Here is a 13,839-nt window from a genome sequence, read left to right on the forward strand (position 1 = left end):
ATCATCATCATCATCATCACTATCATTATTCAAACATTGTGCTCACATAACGTATTAATGTTATCTAGTAAATGCAATCTACAGGACCAGAATGTCACGCACACATTAGATCAAATTGCACTTACTCACCCGCGATCTGGTTCAGGAAATCCACACTTGAAGTTGGTTATCGATTTCGGCCCTCATATCCCTTAATCAATGAGATATCACGAGATCATTTCAGAAGGTATCTCGCAATTCGGGTTTGCTGGCTTGCTTGTGACTGATACTGATGATTCCTCGGCTTCTCATGCAATCTTATACACCCTTCAGCCCCGAAAATTACTCTGCGCATGCGCAAGTAATACGGGATATATTATATCAAACAAGACCAAAACATGATCGGATCAGTTTCGTCAATCAAGACTCACTGGAAGTTCATCACTTACTTTCTCTGACAAATAAAGGGAAATATTTCGCTTTGAACATAAAAATAAATACCAGAATAATCATACCAAATATGTAGGCCTGTAATACTCCAGCTCTAAAATACATTCTTACTTCAGAGGTATAAGAGGCTGTGAATCATATCAGTTCACTTTATTTTAGTTTAAACTGAATAGAATCTGCTATATATACCGTCGATGTAACTGAATTAGATTTGCAAACCAAGCTCAATGAGCGTGATTTAAAGTAAATAATTAATACACCAAAATGCAAAGTAAGTTAAGATTCCAAGCAGAGAGCTGGCAAAGTGGCTGTCAACGATGGTAGTTATTGTATGTACAGTGCAGGGGAGTCCATAAATTTAACATCCGCTCACTTTCCCTGTTGGTTGTGACTGTCCGTTAAGGCGCCATTCACTGTTGGCTGTGTATGATCGTCTGTCACGGCGCCATTACGTCTCGTATGGAATGATCTACATCTCCCCTTCCCCTCCCCGTGTTTGTACAACGATTTTAATTCCAAATTTTGTGGCAACAAAAGCATCGTTAATACTTAAGATCAGACCATTAGGAAGACTTGGCCGTGCACCACGTGTCTGTAATGGTCCTGCGGTGTCTGTGTCAGATGTCAAGCGGCCTCTGACCCACCCCCCCCCCCCATATCATTATCGATGAGTTTAATAAACTAATGTAGCAAAGTAAAACAAGCATGGTAGTATAAGTTCTATCGATGTTGAACATTTGAAAAGTCATGAAAATAAATTGTACATTCACATACTGTAGTTTCCTGGAGCAGGCTGACGACTGTAATTTATGTAAATTAGATAAGGTGATGATAAGATCTTTGCTGACAACTCTTCCGTTGGTTTATACAAAAATAAATTGATACCGTTTAAAATCATGTTGTTTGGTTGATGATAAGAATTACACCTCCCTCCCCGTAACAGTCGTATGAATATACATACATACATACACACACGCGCGCGAGCGCACACACACACACACACACACACACATATAGTTTTGTAATTATATAATGACACACGTTTAGATTATTAGTATTTTTTATCCTTTTTGCAAATACTATACATGCCTTTTTTACAGGCTGTGCCTTCTTTACAATTGATATGTAACTTATTTGTCTTTCCATTCTCTCCTCCTTTTTTCTTCCCCTCTCTACTTCTTCTTCTTCTCGTTCCCGTCTCCATATTTCCTTCATTCTTCTTCACTTAGCGTATGGATTCATTTCCGTATGTCTTTGCGTTTTTCTTTTTCTGTTTCTATTTTTTCTTTTTTTTTTCCTGAACCAAAAGTCACTCGTATATCGTTTGTTAATTCACCAGTCTTGTGTCCTTCTCACTCTCCCTCTTCAACTCCATATCCCTTCTCTCTCTCTCGTCATATTTTCCTTTCTTTGTTTTTTTTTGTTTGTTTTTGTGTATATATTGTATATTTCTGTACATTTTTTTTTCTTTTCATCAATCGCATTTCATTCTTATTTTGTTTGTTATAGTTGTTTTGTACACTTTTCAGAGTTATTTGCAATTATTATTTATTGATATTATAATGTGCTATATGTTTTTTATTGGACTCCGATACCCAGAGTTTGGGTTGTGAGTAAATAAACTTTCAAACTTTCAAACTTTCAAACTTTCAAACACACACATTATAGGCCTATAGAGAGAGAGAGAGAGAGAGAGAGAGATAATAGTTATGTTATTTCATTTCTGTCATAGTTTTTGAACATAATCGTAATTATTTTTACCATGTGAAAAAAAAAACACGAAGATTAATTTTGTGTGCTTCATGGTCAACATAAAAATTATGAGGAAATGACAGGAAATCTTTTAACTTTGCACCGCTTGGTACGCTTATATAACTTGCTTCGTGAAACGTGAAATTTGAAGAACTCCTTCACTTTGATAGCTAATGTCTGACAATTGCTGAAACTTTTAATGTTTTGGTACATGTATTGGTTTGATTTCACGCCAGACAATTTTATTATTATTTTTTGTTTTATGCTTACCATCATTTACGTGTCATGGATTAAGCTACGGTAAGACGGCATCTGTCTCCCCTCCTCCCTCGATTTATTCCTCTCTCCATCAGCAAAACAACATTGTTCGATTCCTTCACCTGCTACAATATTGATCCACCCTTTTAAAGTTTCATTTAGGATCTCCATGCACTCGAATAGTCCTCTGCTGAATACAGTGGGAACGTTTAACCTTTCTGTGACAATGGGTCAAATGTACACAAATTTCACACACAAACCTATGGGCAGGTAATCAACGTGGCACTCAGAGTGTTAATACCAGAAGCCTTACATTTTTCTGTTATGATTGTTTGCGAGCCGTTTTTGTTTTTGTTTTTTCAAACATTTTACATTTTAAGTCGTATATCGACACTCTTCCGGAAGATACATAGAACATGTCGCTGAAAAGTGTCGCATTGTTGTCAGCATTTCGACCAGAGCCCAGTGCGCTGTTGTCACCGATTTCTAAACGAAATTAACGACAGACTCGCTGAATTGATTGCGAGCACGGGGAAAAAGTCATCTAGCTTCACTAATATCAGAGATGGCAGTGATAGAGTCTATTATCAAATTTACCTTCGTGCAGCTGAAAATGGATGAGACGTATTCAAGTGCAGGTAACGAAGCTGTCAACTGAACCCAATCTGAATGATTCGTGTCCTCGCTGTAACACTCTCTTTTTTCATGCATAATTGCACGAGATACATCTAACCGTGACAACCACCTCAATTAGGCATGACACTGACTGACTTTTTTTTTTCTTCTCCTCGTAGGCTTTCTTCCGGTAATGACATTTATTCAGTTTGTCTTTGGGAAAGAGAAGAGGCTAAGAAGTCCTATAGGGGTATCTTGCCACCAAACATCGTACACCACCGAGTTGACAGGAATTGATAAAGGTGATTCGCGAGACATACAGTCTGGAAATTTACATTTTGACAGCTGACAGGGGAAATAAAATGTCGAATAAAGAAGTTCACTTCAATATTATGACATGATGTAAAACATAGAAACTGTGCTCGTGAAGTTTTTACCTTCCGAACTAGGAAAGGTCGTATTTTTGTTCATTCAGTTTTTGAACAAATCAATTGCTTGAATAGTTGTGGACCGCAGTCAATCGTTCTCGTAGTGAAATTGTAGAACACATAAAGACAAATATTTAAATCACATTCATATTCACGTTCCTCTACTGCGGGATGTGTGTGTGTGTGAGAGAGAGAGAGAGAGAGAGAGAGAGGGCGTAAGTATGTGTGTGTGCGCGTGCGGGGTGCCGTGTAGTTTGATCTCTCTGAAAATCTAGTTTTGATTGTCTACAAATGCAAAGTTTGTGAACGCAATTAATCACTCTCCGAGTCCGTAAAAACGTTTAAAACCAGCTATTACACCACTCAACCAACATACAAAACGATCACATTACATGTATACAAGTACTACAACGGAGTTAATACCCTCTCCCTTTTTCTTCCTTCCCCCCCCCCCCCCACACACACACAGACACAACTTCACTCAGATATATAAAAACACACACATATAAAAAGAAATCTTTAATTCACAGGCACCCCACAACCCAACCAGCCCCCCCCCCTCGAAAAAAAAAATGAATATAAAGAAAATACCCGGACAGAAGGGCCTACTTTGCTAATGGATCTGAAATGAAGACTGATAAAGAAGTCATGACATTTTTAAATGGAAGCTCTCTTTTAGTTGTTACCATTTCGCTGATGGCTTTTCATGGACAAAATACGGATGGCTTTTGAAGTGACAGGTGTTATTCCGCTAAAAACTACCGTCATTGAGTTTGATTCATTGTCCATGTGTGTCCTAGATAATGATATACAGATGTATAACTTTATACTAATGCATTTCTCATTTTCATTTTATGAACACACTATGCAGGCTATATTACACGATTTTACACGTTATAAAGCATATAGTTTTCCAGTCTGTTTCCTATCACTTTAAAAACATTACGAATATTATTTAAAACTTTAAGTTTGACTCACTGTTAATCTTTTGTTATCATTCTTTGGTTCTGCTTAATCTTATGTTTGTTTGTTGATATTTTGTCTTTTTAAGACAAAACATGTTATCCAAAAATATTGGATAATCTGAATTGAACAGTAGTAAGCTTTCCAGCGGACGAGTGACATCAATGGAATTCTGGTTAATCGATGATTTTGAAGATACCTGGAAATTTAATGGGGACATCATGGGAGTGTTCTTCAAGGCATTCTCCTTTCAAAATACTAAGTACCGACCAAATATAGGCACTTTCCCTTTACTCCTTTAATGGCTTTCAAACTTTCCTCTTTCCTGCAATCGACGAGGCTCACATTGTCATTTCGGTTTACCCCCCCCCCCCTTATAATGACTTGAATTGCATCCCTTTTCCCATACTAAGCCAAAATGGTTCAGTTTCTACTTTGTTTTCTCACGATCCTCTCTGCCTGTCAATCTTAAAATTTGTTCTTTTGCATTCTCTCCCTTTCTTTACAGACGCTCTTACTTGTTGGTACATGTGTGTTTATAGATGCACCCCTAGTTTTTATTGATCAGTTGCTGAAGTATTTTTAACTGTTCTACTTTTATGACAACACAATACAAATGTATAACTATACCAAGAAATGGATTTCAAACGCATACAGCCCCCCCCCCCCCACACACACACACATACACACACAGGGGGTCATGATCTTCCTTAAAAATTCCTCACAAAGAATCTGTTGTTCTCCTCTCTTTTTTTTCTCTTTTTTTTTCATAATTGTTCAATTTCTTTCCTTCCCATCCACCATTTTTTTAATGTCTCACTGTCTGGCATCAATCAACCAAAGGAAATCATTATCATATATCAGGTTTTCACATGTCACACTGACATTTCATTCAGTTTATTGCAGCCCCCAGAGTTGGGGATATAAAAAATGCAATCATATCAATTTTTGATCCTATCTCTCTCTGATGTCACCTAAAGTCACTGAACACGAGACACCATCTGACTTTACGTGCTCATTTTAATCAACAGAGTATGGCAGACTGTTATTTGCTTAATGTCTGAAAGCCATCTGAAAGCTGTTAACAGAGCGATTCAGCAATTCCTTGGGAAATTTTTAATTGCTGTCGATCGTCCTTTAGTACATATCTCTGTGGTGTCAATATGCATGTTGGCTGCATCTCATGACATGACCATATCTCGGAGAGGTCAGAATTTTACACAGAGTGGCTTTGATTGTCATTGTTTGCTAGATACTCACTGAATAATTGTACATTAGATCAAGTTTCTACATTTGCGTATGAGGAGTGGTTCTGCCTTTCGTATCCTTGTGGTAAAGCTATTAAAATTGATTCTTTGCTGCTAACTAAGCTGTAAGATCAGTATAACATTGACAAATTGTTCTACAGCCACGCTAGTCGCTTCCAGTAGTTTAAGGTAAATATGATGTCAGCTCGTTGATGACTTGACACGCATGTTGCTTAGAAATATAATAACAACTGGTGACTACGGTAAAGTAGATGCCCAAATGGTCCACAATTACGCATGTTTATGAGGTGAAAACGATCAGAAATAAGCCATATAAACATCCTAAAAACATGTTCATGGTCTGTAACATTTTTATTTTCATTCATTTTCTTTTTTCTTTTCCTTTTTTTTTTTAACAACAGAGCACTGTACACTCTGAGCAAAATAGGTTCAACTTTGCACCTTTACCTGTGTCACACTGGAAGCACCTTTAGGGTGCATCTTTGCACCTTTCAGACCAGAAGAGTGCAAAGTTGCACCTTTAAAGGTGCTTCCAGTATGACACTGGTATAAAGACGAAAGGTTGAACCTAATTTTCTTCGAGTGTAAGGACCTTTAAACATGGAAATAGTATGCCACAAAATAACATTGATAAGCAAACTCGTTCCTTAAATTTTCTCACATAAGGCATTCCATCACACCCTGCTCAATACTAATGCCTACTTTCAGCAACAGAAAATATTGTTAAAATCTGTGGACATGAATTCTTCCGATAAATGGTCCATTTTGTATGAACATCTCTTAGGAGGGTACTACTGATACATATGTTTCACACATATTTTGCAGTATTTAATGTCACCACCTCAAATCAATCTATGTAATTTCAGCTGCATTAGGCATACAAGTAATAGACTACACTGAAGTAAATTCAGTATTCATGCCCATGCCCTTTCACAAAACATAGACACATGTATACAAAATGAATACTTCTTATGCACGTACACAAAGACATAAAATAAAGTGGAAATGTATAGCAGGTCGAACTGCATGTCAAATACACCTGCAGCTTACAAAGGGCATACAATAGATTCCCCTCTTTGAACCCAATCATTCTGATTGTTGAATGAAATTATGCCATTGCAATCGTTTAACATGTGGCTTTTGGCAATGTTTATCTAAAAATGATTCCTTTACCCTTTTAATCTCAAATTCTTTGGTTTGCTGTCATTCCGACTTACAACTGAAAAACACATATAAATTATTCTTGATAAAATCAAAACTTTGTCACCAGATGAGTCGTAACCTTGCAAAATGACCAAAATGACCAAAACGAAAAAAAAAAATTACTGCTTCCACTTCGTTTCTTCATTTCTTGAGTAGCAACAGTAAGAAAGTAGGGAAAAGAATCAAAGGGCTGTGATGACAATAAACCCAAAATACTGATGATTTCCGCTGGAAACAGGGTATGACGCTGTTTCACAAACATTCGGTTAATATTGTTCCTATTCCCCCTCCATCTTCAAACTCACATTTAGTCAATGAATTTTGTTTTGCTCAAGGCCAATACATGTACAATATCAAAGTTCAAGAGTGGAAAAAATATGGCAACCACAGAGCGCAATATCTAACAGGGTATTATTCAAAAGATATATCACATTGTATACTTTCCAATCAACTCTCCCAAAGGAACAAAGCATGACTATCAAATGACCAAACAGTGACAGGTAGATTGATAGGATATACTCAAGGCAAGATAACATCATACTGACGATCTGTCACTCATGGACAGCTTTGTGTACCAAACGTTTAGAGAAGAGCAAAGACATCTTCTCTTGTAATTTGAAAGTGATATCATATCTTCTATTACTGCTCCACAGTTGCTGGAGTTATAAAGCAAACTTTGAGTGCAAGTTCACTGAGAACACAATGGTGAAAAAGTGTAATATTGCTCTAAGTCTGGTACTGTAGAGGGAGTCTAATTTGCTTTCATCAATCATACTGTCAACTTAAAGCAAATTCATTTTAGGTAAGTGTAAGCCAGCTTTGGAGAGAAGGAAAGAAATTGTTGCCAAAAAAAAAAAAAAAATGCACCTTGGAAGTTGTTTGAACAGATGCATGTGTGTAAAACATAATTGTATATACCCTTTGTGTGGGGAAGTATGAAGTTATTTTACCACTGAACTTTTGTCCTTGCATCAAGTTTTGTCAGGTCTTACCAATACGTGTCATCCAGATCTCTGTGAGGATTATATCGGAAGTTTGATAAGAAAACAATATAAACAGCAAACCTTTAATGAACTTGGGGGCAGTATATTTCCCAAAGCATTTATACTCGCATTATAATCTTATTGTACAAACTATATGTAACAAAGAAGATGGTGTAATCTAAACGTATTGAAACTCTATTTAACTCTTTCCCCTTCAAGATTCCGAAATCCCAGTAAACTCTCCACGGATCAAACCAGGATCAAACCAGGTTCTCGGCGGTAAAGGGTTAAAGCAATGAAAAACATCACTGTCCATGACAGCTGTGTATCAGCACTTGATGAGAAAATAACAGGATTAATGAATCTCTCCACATCATCTCAGACTCAAAGTTTGGCCTTGGAGAAGAATCCCATGATGGCCTGCATGCACTCCTCCGACGTCCAGCGATCGACGAGGAGATCGCACTCGGCCCGGTTCACCTTGTGGAGGTGCTCGCGCTCGGCATCGCGGATGAGGTTTTTGGCCAATCGCAGGGCCTGTAATGACAAAGAGTGACGGAAGTGGTTGAGTTTGCTGAGTATCAGAGTATGTAGTTATCTTGTCCCGTGCTGTATGTGTGCCCGCCCTCACCAGGAATATTGAAAATGAGAAAATGTTTGCTGGGTCCATTTTTAATTTTCAATTGCATCCCTGAGTCTATTCTATCTAATTCAAAGGATTGGACTGCTCTCTGAATTTCTGTATATTTTTATGGTTGTTACACTGTTTTCATTTTATTGTACAGTCTTGTACTCACTGTGATAATATTGAAAAAGTCTGCTATAATCCTTTGAATCCAACACGATGATATGAGATAAATGTAAAACCAGGAACAAACGTGACATGAAACTTATGCAAATTGCCACTAGTGTTCAAGCACATGAAAGTTTCATGCACGCAGTAATTTCTGGTTTTACATTATTCAAGTTGCAGCTAACCTTGACTCACACACTTTCAAAATAGCATACAAAATATAAAAACATACTCCGCTACACACATGAAAACACACAAACATGAAAAAAAAGAAATTTGCAGGAGATGCATGTCAGGAGTCCACTAAATCTGAGCAAGGACAGTGTTTTATTAAACGTTTAAAAGAACCACATACAAAAAGGGATCTTTGCGGTTTCATCAATCAAATATTCAATCTGACTAGGACGGGGAAAAAGGTCAACTTACCTGATGTTTACCCAGTTTCCATGACAACATTTATGCTTATTTTCAATTAGTTGGAAGAGAGTTGGATCCCGGATATGAGTGAGACATTTCAATGGGAAAACTAGACAAGGACAGTATGGTATGATAAGCTGATTTTTTATATTGTACTTCCTCACATCAGAGGCTTGACATACCCCTAATTACCTCTAGAGACATCATCAAGGTTGTCCCTAGAGCATGACGTACACAATATACCACCAGTGTAACCTAATGGCTTCACTAAAACAGAAAACTGCTGACACTCACAATCAGAACACTAAAAACAGCATGTCACCAGCAGGGGAGAGGAATAGTACTTTGACACAAAAAGACATGAATATTGCTTACGATAGAATTTGGATTGAACCAGATATCCCATATCATTTCACATTTTCTCCTCCTTTTTGAGGTTTTTGGTAGGTAACAAAACTTTCAATTGCTGACTCATGACACGACATACACACATTACATTCCATCTTACTTTTCACCTAGTTTAGGGATTGTCCAGTGAAATGATAGTTAACATTTTGTTTTTTAATTTCATTAAAAAAAATACTCTCTCCTTTCATTACGCTGATCATTTCTTAGTTTATTCAAAATTCAAATCCTCTGATGTTTGGTTACCAATACACAGACAGACAACCTTAAGAATATGTCTCTAACATTTCATGTATTTCATCTATCAAGTGTAGGAAAGAGAAAAGCAAAGCTCAGGCAAAGATAACTATTTCTCATCAATCTCCATGAATTATAATGACTGCTCTATAGAAACTAAAATCATGTGTCCATCATAAAGCACAAGATAAGGCTAGATAAAGTATTCATGTAATTTTGCACAAAAATGCTCTCATCAACATTTGTTGGACATGATGTGAACTTTGTTTTTTCATGCCATACCCAATTTTTGCCCCCAAATTTAGTCGTGGTAAAATTTTGAACGTGTTGTAAATTCTGCAATGCATTGCACGCATTGACTACATAGGACAGCATCTTTTTGTACATTGTAATGAATGCTTCCCGCATTGGCACAAAATGGTATGTACTACTGTGAAAACCATGCACAAATCCAAATGCAGGCAAATGTCAGGATGGCATTACCCAGTGAAACGAATTTAATATCAGCTAGAAAATGACACAGGAAAACCACTAGAGACAGCAAGATGAAAAAGCCAAACCACTCGCTGACCCTAACTCTGCCTACTAGCTGTATAATAAGGTAAGAAAGATGGCATCACTCACATTTTTTGGCAGCTTTGCATATTCCTTAGCACGCCGCTCCACCTCTGACCTGAACTGTGGGTCTGATATGACTTCTGTGATTAGACCGCGCTCACACGCCTCGGCTGCCGTCAACTTCTTTCCGAACAACAGGAACTCGTTGGCCTTTCAGACAGACACAAGTTTGTAGAGAGTTAAGACTGCCATAAGCCACGAAAAGTGACGGGTCAATCATAACATTGGTTCATTTCTCGTACAGACTAAGAGTCTTCAGTATTAATGAAATCACGAACAAAGACTTTAAAAAAAAAAAGTGATTATATTATATTTTATGTTATCATACCATCTTACTGAAACTCCAATGCAATTTTGAAAGGAGTCTTGTGTATGCATGATTATAAATTCAGACAGATATATCTAATACTCATTTAGGTTCATCCTATCTTTACCCTTAATATAATCATTATATTGATAAAAGTTAATTACCAACCAAGCCAAAAATTCCATTCATTGGAATTCAATTTATTCTTCTTAATTCAAATAATACAACAATTTTGACAATTTTTCACATACTGAAGAGAAAACAAAGATGAGGAGACCTTGGAAAAGGACAACTTGTGTGGAAAAGTCCCTCATACATACAACAAAAGTTCAACATTAAGAATGGGGAAAACAAACTGATTGTACATAGATAAAAAAAACAAACAAACACAAAACATATCTACACAGGTACATCAATGAATGGCTATTCACAGGCGTTATGCATAAAACGTTAAATACACATAACAAAGGAAAGACAAAGGCAGAGAGAACAGGAAAGAGAGAGAGGAAAATGGGGACTGCATGCTCGATAAGCACATGAAAAAAGGCAAATATGTATCATTGACTACAAAATTTACATTGATATCTTTAAGACATACAAGCATTCAATATGACTAAGATGTTTAAAAATCAAAGCAATATTTTTGGAGAAAATGTGACTTCAGTTTATGTCTCAATACAGACAGACAAAACTTGAAAATCAAGAGAGTCCCAGTATTTTGGTCCATCACATACTAAGGTATCGAGAAAGAAGTTTATTTTTTTTTTTTTGTACAAGGCAAATGGACTGCCGACACATTTCTTGTCGCATGATTATGAATTTCCTTATTCTTTTCTCTTTTTTTTTTTTTATATTTGCCAGTACCAAAGTTAAAGGGATGGTACAGTATTGGTGGAGATGAGAATTGGGCTTTTCACTCTTTGCAAGATACCAAGAAAACACTTATGATATAGTACAGAACATACCATTTGAAGAGGAATTCAAAGTTTATTTGATGAAAATCGGGTTTGGAGTGACTGAAACAACCAAAAAACAAAGTAAAACAAAGCGATCATAATAAAGTGTGGGTCCCACACTTTATTAGAATAGCTCTTTTTTGGATATCTCAGCCATTTCAAAACCAATTTTCATCAAATAAACGTTTAATTCCTCATAGAATTACATGCTCTTTCATATTTCATAAGAGGTTTCTCATTATCTCACCAAAAAATGTTAGAAACCTGAAATTAGGTCTCAACCAAAACTGTACAATCCCTTTAAGATTACACATAGATCAGTGATCCCAGTTGCATAAAGTTGATATCCTCATCTTTGAGAATTTTGTGTTTATAAAAAAAAAAAAAGTTCACTAGTGTCTGCTGTATCAGCAATTATTCACATAAATTTGTATTAATGAATTCCTGAAGAAGGGCCAATCAAAGTCTGTGTACATCTCTTTGTATTACAGAAGAATCACATAACTGTAAATTTATGTAATTTTTTTTTTTTTCATTTCATTGATACCTGGTATCTTAATTGCAGAGAAGGTGGACAGTTTTTATGTGGAGTATATTTTGGTGTGCACTTCCCCTTACCTTGGCTGTTCCCATGATCTTGGGGAATGTATACGACGAGCAACCCTCTGGACTTTGCCCCAGTGATGCAAATGGCGTGTGGAACGTTGCCTGAAAGGAGGGGTGAATATCAACACCAGGGCAAACACTTCACAGTATCTGATCATATCATATACATATGGGTAAGCAAGCTCATGTCAAGAGTTTAAAGGACAAGTCCACCTTCATATACATGTGGATTGAGTGAATGCAGCAATATTTGTACAACACATCAGTGAAAGTTTGGGGAAAATCGGACAATCGGTTCAAAAGTTATGAATTTTTAAAGTATCTGCACAAACACTGCTTGATGAGAAGACTACTAGAGTGTTCGATGTCACATGCGTACAACGATATAAGGAAAATATAAAGAGAATTTCACAAAATGTTACTTTTTGAAAAAAGTGCACATTTCTTTGACTCGCAACTGACATACATCTGTATGTTAAGGGTATTATTATTTCCCTTGCCTCCTAAAAGAGGCAAGTCAAGTGTTCTTTTGTTATGCGAGAAAAGTGAAAATATCTTGAATTTTCCTTATACTTTCTTTATATAGTTGTACACATGTGACATCACAAGCTGTAGTAGTCTTCTCATCCAGCAGTGACTAAGCAGAAACTTCAAAAACTCATAACTTTTAAACAGATTGTCCAATTTTGCTCAAACTCTTGCTGATGTGTTCTATTGATATTGCTACATTCACTCAATCCACATGTCTATGAAGGTGAACTTGTCCTTTAATATGCTATGCCTGATAATCATACGATTATCATGGTTAGGGATGCATTTACTGACACAGGTGAATTAAACTTCTTGCAAAGGCTGACAACACAAAATTGAACATGCATTCAATGTATCCTTGGGGACACACTTCTTTCCTGAGTGGCATTACATGGGAACAGTAAAAAGACTGGAAATATTTAGTTGCATCAAAATAATGTGTATTCATTTCATTCACATTTTATGTAAGTTTTGTCAACCATTGAGTAATATTGGACAAATTCTGGAACATGGATTTGCATCAAGCTGAAGAGCAATGGCATAAACAAGAGTAGTGTGTGACTAATCATTAAAAAGTACTCTGAGAGTAAGCACTTTATACACTAATTTAAAACAAGGCAAGAGGAAGATCTTCACATTAAACTTTATGCTGACTTAGTACTGTCATTATTTGACAGTCTGAAGTCCTATAGGACTGCTCAAACATATCTACCTCCTCCATCGTGCCAAACAGCACCGGCAAACTTGATTTTTATCATCAACACGATATCTTGGATCTCATCATGGAGTGAAATCAAGATCATACAATGGGTCATTTGAACTTCCCTACGTCATGATACACTATATACTTTTTTAAAAACTCTATGCTGACAACTTCTGTTGACATTCATTATCTTCACGAGGTACGTCACTGCACTTCACTGTTGACACAGCCATTTGGCACTCAAGGCGCAGACTTGTACTTGGTATCATTGCTCACACACACACACACACAGAGAACAAAATTTGGCCAAAGCAATTATAAACACACATTTAGCAGGCAAACCAAATTATGCGCCAACAGGCTACAG

The 13,839-nt window shown here is 36.6% G+C and overlaps 1 protein-coding gene across 1 annotated transcript in view; it reads right to left on the minus strand.

Annotated features, from left to right (window-relative positions):
* Window positions 1-5,305: 5,305 nt before the first annotated feature.
* LOC140233521 (enoyl-CoA delta isomerase 2-like) overlaps window positions 5,306-13,839 on the minus strand; it is a 32,825-nt gene continuing 24,291 nt past the window's right edge. Inside the window, exons 8-10 of the mRNA XM_072313641.1 lie at window positions 12,251-12,340; window positions 10,376-10,519; window positions 5,306-8,436 (exon numbers count right to left, since the gene is read on the minus strand). Coding sequence (XP_072169742.1) covers window positions 8,284-8,436; window positions 10,376-10,519; window positions 12,251-12,340 — 387 coding nt within the window. The 3' untranslated portion in view covers window positions 5,306-8,283. The remainder of the gene's footprint in view (window positions 8,437-10,375; window positions 10,520-12,250; window positions 12,341-13,839) is intronic.

This window comes from Diadema setosum, chromosome 9 (assembly GCF_964275005.1).
Source record: "Diadema setosum chromosome 9, eeDiaSeto1, whole genome shotgun sequence".
In the NCBI taxonomy this organism is placed as follows: Eukaryota; Metazoa; Echinodermata; class Echinoidea; order Diadematoida; family Diadematidae; genus Diadema; species Diadema setosum.